We start from the raw sequence: 10,893 nt of genomic DNA, 5'->3' as shown, positions 1-10,893 counted from the left end.
GAGGCCACAGATATTCTTGGTGCAGGATGATACTTGCTTAGGGAGACAGCATTTTGCACAGCAGTTCTGCCTGGCCTGACCAGTATCCTGGCCCTCCTAGCCTAGCTAATTCCTCTATATTCTAGGAAACAGAACTTTCTCGCTGCCTCTGCGCCAGCTCTGATTACAGAAAGCTGGGAATGAGTAGGTCCAGGTGGGGAGGTGGGGAGATACTCTCCTGCTAGACTTGGAGAGCTGGTGGAGTATCCAATAGGTGCCTAAAGCAAATTCGTCGCGGTAATGAATGAATAACAGCTGCGCGTGTGCGCTTGCGCGCGGCGGGGGCGTGGCCCGGGGCAGGGGCGTGGCCCGTGGCGGGAGGGGACGAGGCGGGAGCCGGTCCCTGCGCGCGCAGGCGTTACTGGTCGCGCCGAGTCACGTGAGCGCGCAGGCGCAGCGCCGCGCAGCCCGTACCCTCACACAAAGCCCAGACGCGGAGAAAATGGCGGCAGGGGTCGAAGCGGCGGCCGAGGTGGCGGCGACGGAACCTAAAATGGAGGAGGAGAGCGGCACGCCCGGCGTGCCAAGTGGCAACGGGGCCCCGGGCCCGAAGGGGTGAGTATTCCACGGCTCCTTGTCCCGGGCCGGTCATCTTCGCGGCGGCCGGCGGCGGCTCCGTTAGGTCTGTTGGCGGCCTCCCACCGGCGCGGCCTCGGCCCGGGCCTTCCGAGGGTGGGGGCGGCCGAGGCCGTGAGGAGTGAAGCCGGGCGACCCCGTGGACGCCTCAAGGGTCGCACCCTCCTCGCAGGCCTCGGTCCTCCACTCCGCGGGTCCCTCTAGGCCGGGCCCGACGCCGAGGCCTGCGGCCGGGGCCCTGCGCACGGGGATGATGGCGCGGCCCGGGGAGTCGCAGAGTCCGCGGCCCGCTCGCCTGTCGGGTGACCTTGGGTTGAGTGGTTTCCCAACCCGCCCTCCCCCACCGTCCGTGGTCTCAGTTTCCCGATCCGTGAAGTGGGGGGAGGGGAGGGAGTGCGCGCGCAGGGTTTCGCGCGCGGCGAGCCTCGGTAAACGGCAGCCGAGGCGGGTAGATTTCATTCGGCCGGGACCGCGAGGCCGGTTCGGGGCGCCTCCTCTTCCTTTTCCCCTTCCCCCGCCCCGCGGGAAGTGCCTCGGCCAGAACCGCGCTAGCCCTGCGCTGTGGCTCCGGCCCGAGTCCCTCGTCGCGTCCTTCGCTCCTCCCCAGGTGCGCAGTACGTATTTGTAGAGAGTTCGGACCTTGCTGCTCGGTGTTCACCCTTAGAGACAAGAAAGGGTAGCGGAAAAGAAAGAAACTTCTTCCGTGTTCCAGGGGAAGCTTTTCCATCATCAGGCGGGCTCACCACTTGCAAACTTCGTCACCTTTTAAACCCAGCGTGGGGCTCTGTGCCGGGTCCTTGGTTTTTCAAGTTTAATTAAAGCTTCGAAGTGTTATCCTGTGTCCCCCCTGAAACCCACCCATTCTGATTACAGTCACCTGAAAGACGTCGTGGCTATGACCAACAGCTGTCCGGCCAGGAGGGGGGAAGTCTGGGCACACTTTTGATTTTAACACAAGTTAAAAAAACAAAAAATGTGGTAACGTGCATAACATAAAATTTACAGTTCTAGCCATTTTTGAATGTGCGATTCAGTGGCATTAAGCGCATTCACCGTGTTGTGCAGCTATCAGCCCTTGTCCATGTGCAGAACGTTCATCTTCCCAAACAAACTGGAGCCTTTATACAGTAACTTATTCTCTATTCTCTCCCTTTCCCCAGGTTCTGGTTACTTGTATATACTTTTCTCTCTATGAATTTGCCTTCCCAGAAATTTTTAATATGCGTAACTAGAGTTTGATAGTGAATGTAGTGAAATTGCTTTGTTAATGAGCATTCAGTCAACACTAGCTTTGTTAAACTTTCTCTTCTTAGGTGGAGAGGAACAAAATACCATGGTTACTGGTCCTGAGAAATCACAACAGAAAAGGCATCCTGGAAGTTTTTCCAATACTTTACTGTTGAAAACTGGAAAGAGAGATGTTCACTTGGACTTTTTTCATCATCTATTTAGGGAGCTTTGTAGGATTTTTGAGGGCCATAGTTGGGGGCATTTAAGATACATATTTTTCCCGTATTTTATCTTCTAAAGCATTTATCACAGGGTGAAGTGTTGCTGGAACCATGTTAGGTGAGAAGTTGGATAAATTATAAATTAGTTTTCAAATTTCCCATTTTCCTGTGCATTTTCAAGTGGTCATTTTGTGATTGATTCATTTAAGATGTGGACTATTAGGAAGAACCTGAAGGCTTTTAGAGAGAAAATACCCCTCGTTGGAAAGAATCCAGAGTTTAGGACTGCTTAATAGAGGATATATTAATTAGCAACATTTAGATCGGTTTCGTGTGGCTGGTGGAAAACTTTTTTTTTTTTTTTTTTGGTGGTGTGAGGAAGCTTAGGAAACCGAGCTCTTTGGAATAAAGTCTTTGCCCAGAAGAGGAGGCAATTTACATTTCTGTAGTAGGGTAATTACGTTGTGAGAAGTAAAAGGAATTTTCCGGCTGGGAGCTTGGAGGGGCCACCCTCCCTCCAACCTAACCTGCCCCCAGGGAGCTGTTGGAGGTGGATGTGAGAAGATGAATGGGGAGGGGCTGGGAGGAGAGTGTCTAAAGACTAGGGATTTTAGGTGTTTGCTTTGCTATTTGTAAGGAACTGAAGCTGCTTTAGCATTTTATGCTAAAATATTGGGGGCCAGCTGGTGGGCAATGAGTTCCAGGCTAAGGAATCCAGATTTTTATCTTGAAAGCCTTTTTAGGGATGGGAATTGAGTGAAGCGGTTCTTCTGACCTGTCTGTAGCAGGAGTGGAGTGTGCTGGACAGCAAAAAAGCAATGAGCAAGCAAGCTTGGTTGAGGACCCCGGATAGGAAAGCTTGTTTTCCAGTTCCTTTTCTCCTGGGTGTGGGAGGACTTGTTTTATTTTGATGAGAAATTTTCATCTAAAGGCAATCAAGATTCAGAGTTAGAGTATATTTAGTATGTTTTGTTGGGGAAAAAGCATTCATTTTAGAGGACTACGTGTGGGTTTAGGTGTCCCGCCCCCAGTTAAGTAAAGGTTGCACCATATATTTAAAATCAGTGACTTAACCTATTCTTTTTCTAGATTAATCTTGTGGCTGAATCAGAAAATTGAGAGATGGACTGGTCATTTCAAAAATAAGAAACTGTATTTAGTATAGCTTCCCAGGGAGGTAACGTTAACTCTGTTGTAGAACTGAGAAAAAGATTTTTTTTTTTTTTTTAAACAATTGAGAAAACTCATTAAGGAACTTGACCCAGAGACCAGGGTGGCCATCTTGATTCCAAGGGCCTTGTTGCTTCCACAGTGCTACCCCGGTAACCTCTCTAAACATAGTCAGTGGAAGTGTTTTATTTAAACCAAATTCTCTGCTTTGCAATGATTTGACTGTTTGCTGTACTTTAAAAAGTGTATACTTGATAAAAAGGATTTTTGAGGCACATTACATTGTGAGCTCAACTTTAGAATGGGGGCCCCAGATGATTTGAATGCATGCTGCCAGCTCCTTGCTTTTACTTTTTTCTTTGATTTTATTCATGGCTAGGCAAAGAGATCCTCTGCAAAGATTAGGTTGTTTCTTTTTGGGGTTCTCAGATGGGCTCTTCCATTACCATGTTTTACAGTCAGAGTTGAAAGCTGAATTGCTCCTCCCGTAGACTGTAGCGGCTGTGCCTAGGTGGCCTCAGCATCACTATGTAACAGCAGAAGGCTAGGACTGAATCCATCCCCGTCAAAATTGTTACAGAAATCTGTCAGTGCCACTGTTACTGTGTGCTGAGTCTCCTTCAGACCTGTAAGTGTGGCTAGTAAGGAACTGAAGCCTAGCAAGGAGATGGTGACGTTGGGGTTCAGACCTGGATATGTGATGCTTAGTTACCTGTCCTGCTCCTTTGCATATTGTGCTTAACATTTACCAAGCTGCTTTTTGTTCGATTGTTTGTTGATTCTCACGGCATCCCCGTGAGCTACCTTGGGTACAGGTTATGCTGGTTTTGTGACTAAAAAACCAGCCAGGTAGAGAGCTGGAGTCATGAGTAGTGCTGTGAACAGTAAATACATTAGAGGAGCTGAGGACCTAATGTGAGCAGGGATTGGGGGAGGAGGGAATCTTTCCCTCAGGAGATATGATCAGGTTTTCAGGGTGTTGGGGTTGCCATTCAAACTACACTCTTTGTTGAAAAACTAAAAGCAATGAGAGCATTGAATAAGAGAAAGAGAGGGTAGGGATTCAGCAAATGTAGCAGTTTTTTGTGGCGCAGGCACTGTCTTTTTAGTTGTGGTCTTTAGGTACAGTATAATTCTAGCACGGTAGGGCAGTGACATGAAAAATGATGAGCTCAAAGAATGCAGTCAGTGAAACAATTCCATAAGCCATAGGAAACATACTTCATCTTAATGACTTGGAAGGTATTTAACAGGTATCTTACGCTTGGTTTTTGTTGTATCATGAAATAGATTGATGGAATGTTAGAAAAAAATTTTATGTTGCATCTGTTTAGAACTTAGGGTGAGTGATCGGGTGCCAGAGTAGACAATGTTCATTGGGAGTTGAGAGCCAGTTAGCAAGCAGAGTATGGGTAAGACGTTTAGCTGGTCTAGGTATATCTCTTATTGTGGCTTCAGTCTCTGAAAGATTACTTTAAAGTCTACTTTATGTTGGGGCACCTGCGTGGCTCAGTGGGTTAAGTGTCCAACTTCAGCTCAGGTCATGATCTTGTGGTTCGTGGGTTCGAGCCCCGCGTCGGGCTCTGTGCTGACAGCTCGGAGCCTGGAGCCTGTTTCGGATTCTGTGTCTCCCTCTCTCTGCTCCTCCCCTGCTTGCACTCTGTCTGTCTGTCTGTCTCTCTCTCAAAAGTAAATAAACATTAAAAAAATTAAAATCTACTTTAGGTTGGACTTACAAATCAAGTTATTAGAGTTAGTTTGAAATTCCACAAGCAGAAGTAGAAACTTTATAAAAAATCTGTATTGCTGAGGTGCGTGGGTGGCTCAGTTAAGCGTCTGACTCTTGTTTGACTCTTGATTTCGGCTCAGGTCATGATCTCACAGCTTGTGGGATCAAGCCTCGAAATGGGCTCTGTGCGGAGCCTGCTTGGGATTCTCTCTTTCCCTCTCTCACTGCCCTTCCCGTTTGTGCACACGTGCTCTCTCTCAAAATAAATAAAAATAAACCTCAGAAACTGTATTGGCGTTATTGGCACAATAAGCACACGTATTGGAAACGTGCAGCTTGGTGTCAGTATTATGAATCCCTCACTGAATCGGTGTAATAAATATGTCTATGACGCCCACAAGTTTTTTCTCTCCTCTGTAATCTTTGGAGTTCTCTCCCCCTACCCCCAACCATAGATCTGCTTTCCTTCAGTATGCATCAGTGGTTCTCAACATAGTTGACTTTTTTCCTCTCCGGGGTACATTTAGAAGTGTCTTGGAGACATTTTTGTTTTTCACCTGTAAGACTGAGGGATGGGGTTGCTACTGGAACCTCTTGGGTAGAGGTCAGGGATGCCCGTAGTGCTGAGGCTGAGAAACCTTGGTGTGGATTAGCTTGCCAGATTAGATTTTCTCAAATACAGACTTTTATATGATGGAATCCTATGTTATACTCCTTGTTTTGGTCTGGTTTGTTCGAGTAGGATTGTGTTGAGATTCCCTTTTGTTGTGTATAGTTTTTTACTTTTTGTTGCTGAGTAGCATTTCAGCTTATGGTTCTACTACAATTTGGTTTTTCATTTACCTGTTTAGTAGACAGATTTCCAGTTTTAGGGTATTATAAATGTTGCTGTGAATATTTAGGTACAAGTTTTTGTATGAATATATGCTTTATTTTCTCTTGGATAAGTAGCTGTGAATGATTGGGTCATATGGTAGGTGTGTGTTTAATATTTTTAAGGTCTGTAATCTAAATTTGGGGTATCTGGGAGTAAGCAGTTTATCAATTTCAAAATATAATCCACTTATAAAAATTTACTTTTTTTTCTTTAAAATTTTTTAATGTTTATTTTTTGAGAGAGAGATAGTGTGAGTTGGGTAAGGGCAAAGAGAGAGGGAGGCAGCGACTCTGAAGCAGGCTCCAGGTTCTGAGCTGTCCTGATGCTGGGCTCAAACTCCTCAACTGCGAGATCATGACCTGGGACGAAGTTGGCCGCTTGACGGACTGAACCACCCAGGTGCCCCTAAAAACTTATTTCTAAAAGGTTTTCGGAATTAAATGTTATAAATATCTTAGGGCTATAGAAGAATATTCCCCCAATTTTATCCTGAAGATAAGTGAGAAAATCAAATTGGGCATTCAGGATACCACTTTTTTTTTTAAGTTTATTTATTTTGAGAGCACAGTCGAGGGAGGAACAGGGAGAGAGAGAATCCCACTTAGGCTCTGCACTGTCAGCACAGAGTGTGATGCAGGCTTGAACTCATGAACCACGAGATCGTGACCTGAACCGAAATCAAGAGTTGGGATGCTGAACCGAATGAACCACCCAGGCACCCCGAGGATACCACTCTTAAAACCCTCACATTCTCAATAGTTGAATGTGTATTTTGAGTGGGATTTCTTTGAGGGTGGTCTGCAATTCTGTCAAGAGGGGTTGGTCGTGTAGATATTACTTAAGACAAAAGAAAAGTTTACGAAGGGGCAGGCACCTGGCTGTTTCAGTCCGTAGAACATGTGACTTTTGATCTCGGGGTTGTGAGTGCAAGCCTCATGTTGGAGGTAGAGATTATGAAAAGCATTTTTTAAAAAGAAGAATTGGTAGTGATCTTTGGGTTTACGAAAAGGTCAGTTTTTTGGGAAGCTGGAAGTGATGATAGTTCTGACCCCTTTTACTTAGGATGAAACTTCTCCGTGGAAATGATGAGCCAGAGAAGGATTGGGGTACAGAGTGCTGTGCTCGCATCTTGGGCATAATCCATATGAGCTGCTTGCTTGATGGTGAGCCGTGTGATAGGGATTAACCCCAAACCAAATACCCAGCTTCTGTGGTTAGATTGGGTAGCTAGTTTATTCTCAGCCATAATGATCTGCAGAATGTAGGCTAGACACTTTGTTACCTGCTTTGGCTGTAATTAGTTGTTTATACATTTTGTAACTAGTAGATGAACTGAGCAGGTCTGTGAAAACACAGATGCAACTATTACTGTGTCATGGACTTTGTGTCAGGATGATGTTTTTTAACATAAATCATAGAGTATTTAGGTTTTAAAAGAAACTAGATATTGAAATACTTTTTTATGCACAGACCCTCCCTGTAGGTCTATGAAGGTAGGTTGATCTACATTTTATTGATTTTTACTAACACTTTCCTCCTATCTGCCAGGAACAAGAGACACTTTGGCAGATGCGCTCTTCGGCAGACTTTGGCGTGGGACTTTCGTATGGCATAGACAGGTGGTCTCTGGTGGTTGAGGGATTCCTTTGAGATCTGCTTGTGGTGTGCAGTCAGCCTGAGAAGGCTCTCGTGTGAACCTGGGTAGACCGTAGAATTCTAGGAATTTAGAGACTAGAGTGGCCATACCCCTCCACATCTGCCAGCCTCTGTGAAGGAAGTCTATTTATTGCATGTTGGTGTAGTTAAAATCATGGAGGAAGCTGCTTTCCTTACTTTTGCCTAGGAGGATACTTTCACTGGGTTACCACTTGGCACCCTTGTGTTTGGATATGAGGGACCAGCAGAAGAAACTCTGGGGTTTATAAAAAAGTTGCTAAGTTGATAACATTAAAATTTTCCAAGTGGGGTGGCTGGGTGGCTCAGTTGGTACGGCTTGTGACTCTTGATCTCAGGGTCATGAGTTAAAGCCTCATGGGGGGCATATAGATTACTTGAAAAATTTTTTGGGGGGTGCCTGGGTGGCTCGGTCAGTTAATCGTCCGACTTCGGCTCAGGTCATGATCTCATGGTCCGTGAGTTCGAGCCCCGCATCAGGCTCTGTGCCAACAGCTCAGAACCTGGAACCTGCTTCTGATTCTGTGTCTCCCTCTCTCTCTGACCCTCCCCCGTCTATGCGCTGTTTCTCTCTGTCTCAAAAATAAATAAACATTTAAAACCCCCCCCCCCAAGTAAATACTTCTCTAAGCTATCATCTGGTATTTGAACACTACTTTTCCTATGCAAGGAAGACGTATCCTAGAGTAAAGGTCAGCCCTTTAATTAAACGAAGGTGGGTTTGTAAATCAGTAATAGACAATCTTGGCTTTTTGTTTTTTCCGTTTTAGTCATGGATCACAAAGTCTGCTAAAATCTGTGGTTTGGGAGTTTTCTGCATTTTCACTGGGGGAAAGCATAGGGCTTGGTAAGCAGAAAGTGCAGGACCCAGTGTAGGAAGCGAGAGAACTTCCTGTGTCTGTTGGATCCCCATTTGTTCCTGATCACCTCTTACCGGTGTCTGCCTGTAGTCACAGGGGGCTGAACAAGAGTGGGCAGGCAGCTCACGGAGTAGCTTCACTTGGCCTGTGTGTGGGCCCTGCCCTGGCCGCACACACTGGCCTGTTTCTCTGTGCTGTCGCCTAAGTTTCCAGCCTAATGTCTGATTCTGTGCTTTGGAGGTTTGCTTGTGAAACCTTCTAAGCTGAATTTGTATCTGTAGAGCTTAGAAACGAAGTGTTATGGCATGGAGACTCCTGACACAGAAAGGTAAAGAGTATTATAGGAAAAGCCTCGCCAGAAGAACATTCACCCTTTGCTGAAGGTGGGATCGTTGGCTGCATATTGTCTTTTACCTACCTGGGTTGCTCAGACTTTGGTTTTCCTAGGGTTGTATAGAGAATGACTTCTTTACTGTTAAAAAAAAAATTGTGGTAAAATGTACGTAAAATATGCCGTTTTAACCATGTTAAGTGTATAGTTCAGGGGGATTAAATACAATGTTGAGCATATACCACTGTCCATTTTCAGAACTTTCTTTCTCATCCCAAACAGAAACTCTCATCCATTAAACAATAACCCCTTTCCCAACTCCCTCCAGCTTCGGGAAACCTCTATTCTGTCTTCCTTATCTGTCTGACTTATTTTGCGTAGTATAATGTTTTCAAACTTCATCTGTGTTGCAGCATGTATCAGCATTCCGTGCCTTTTTATGGCTGAAGAATCTCTTTATGGCTGTACCACATTTCTTTATTCCATTCATCTGTTGGTGGACCCTTGGGTTGTTTCCACCTCTTGGCTATTACGAATAATGCTATTTGGTGTACAAGTATTTCCTCCTTCCTGTCACTTCTTTTGGATCTGTACCCAGGAGTAGAATTGTTGGGTCATATGGTAATTACGTGTTTTAACTTTTTGAGTGACTGCCAAGCTTTTCTGTAGTGGCTGTACCATTTTATATTCCAGCTTAAAAAACATTTTCCCCCCCTCAAAATAAAAAGGTAGTTTTATTTGTGAAGTTAAAGTTGATTGGGCCTATGTGCACCAGCTCATTTCTGTTCCATGAAATCTTGCAAATCTTCCCTTCTTTTTTCCTGTTTCTGGCATGAAATGAAAACACCTTGGGCAGGGAGTTGGCTCCTGGCTCCTATCTCTATTATATCCCCTAGGAATGTGTGAAGGCAGAGGAGAGCACAGTTTATTGGGAATGGCTTCTTGATATGTGGGTTTTAAGGAGTGTGCTACTTTACCTTTCTGCTCTAGGAGCACTGAAGTTTGAATGTCTCAGAACAAAGTCAAGATTAGTCTTGTGATGGATGTAACTATGTGGAATTCTAAATCTGGCAAATCGAATACTGTCTTTCATGTTGTGCTAACATATGGACCCTTTTTTTTCCCTTCGAATTCAGTGAAGGAGAGCGACCTACTCAGAATGAGAAGAGGAAGGAGAAAAACATAAAAAGAGGAGGCAATCGCTTTGAGCCATATGCCAATCCAACTAAAAGATACAGAGCCTTCATTACAAACATACCTTTTGATGTGAAATGGCAGTCACTTAAAGACCTGGTTAAAGAAAAAGGTAATGGTACTGGTGGTCGAGTAGGGTAAGAAGGTTGATGTGTCATCTTTTCTGTGGCTAATTCCTTGGTTATTTTTTGTCAGTGGAAGTTGATCTGGGTAGAGCATTGTGTTCTGTCCAGGCTTGAGAGTTAAGCCGCTTTACCCACCCTACTTTTTTGTGTGGTCATGCACCTGTGTGTCAAACAGGGTGGTTTGTATGGTCCTTTGGCCTACAAATGATTTCACTGGCTTAATATGGTTAATAGGACTTTGATTAAGCTTGAGGGGAACCTCTTTGTGTTAAGGAAATTTTTTGATTTCTTCATATTAGGTGGGAGAGGTTTTTCCTTTAAAAATTTTTTTTAGCTTTTTAATTCTGGAGGGAAGGTAGTTTGTTTAAATTTTGTGGATGTCTTCCTGGGATCAAAATTTGGTAGTTGGAACTTGCGCTGCTCAGCTTCTAAATTCTAAAACATGAGCTTGTATTTAAACTTGGGCTTTTTCCACCCTGGGAAGAAACACGGGTTAGATTGGCAATTGGAGAGCTCAAAATAAGGCATCTGCCGGGCAATGCCGTTCTTGCCGGCAAACATCAGTAGCGGCCTGGTGTCCCGGGCCAGGGCAGGGGGAGCAGCCGAAGCTCTGCTGCCACCAGGAGGTCCTAGGAGGCCGGTTGTCCCTGTGGTCCTCTGCCTCACCCCCTGTGCACACCATACGGATCCTCTTCCTTTTCACATTCTTGTTCTGCTTTTGTCTTCTTTCTTTCCTGATTCTTGGCCCTGCTGGTGGCACTCAGGGCTGAAGAGATTGCTCAGCCCTGGTTGAGACAAAACTATTGATAGAGAACAATTTGTCTGATGCCTTGAGGTCTCCCCCAAGGGAAACTAGAATCAAATTAC

General features: G+C 45.2%; 1 protein-coding gene across 8 annotated transcripts in view; it reads left to right on the top strand.

The window, feature by feature from the left end:
• The first annotated feature begins 442 nt into the window (after nt 1–442).
• The window catches only part of HNRNPM (heterogeneous nuclear ribonucleoprotein M), a 40,091-nt gene continuing 29,640 nt past the window's right edge, over nt 443–10,893 (top strand). For 7 of the 8 annotated variants that reach the window (XM_047096423.1, XM_047096420.1, XM_047096421.1 and 4 more), the window contains exons 1-2: nt 443–594; nt 9,844–10,013. In XM_047096423.1, coding sequence (XP_046952379.1) covers nt 482–594; nt 9,844–10,013 — 283 coding nt within the window. In that variant the 5' untranslated portion in view covers nt 443–481. Of the gene's footprint in view, nt 595–9,843; nt 10,014–10,893 lie in introns of those variants that run through there. The other variant, XM_047096424.1, reaches the window with a different exon arrangement.

The sequence above is a fragment of the Lynx rufus genome, unplaced genomic scaffold (genome assembly GCF_022079265.1).
Source record: "Lynx rufus isolate CCGP_SWC_20201006 ecotype Redwood Valley unplaced genomic scaffold, mLynRuf1.p SCAF_4, whole genome shotgun sequence".
Classification (NCBI taxonomy): Eukaryota; Metazoa; Chordata; class Mammalia; order Carnivora; family Felidae; genus Lynx; species Lynx rufus.
The sequence above is the reverse complement of the archived record's forward strand: the minus strand, read 5'-3'. Positions and strand labels throughout refer to the sequence as shown.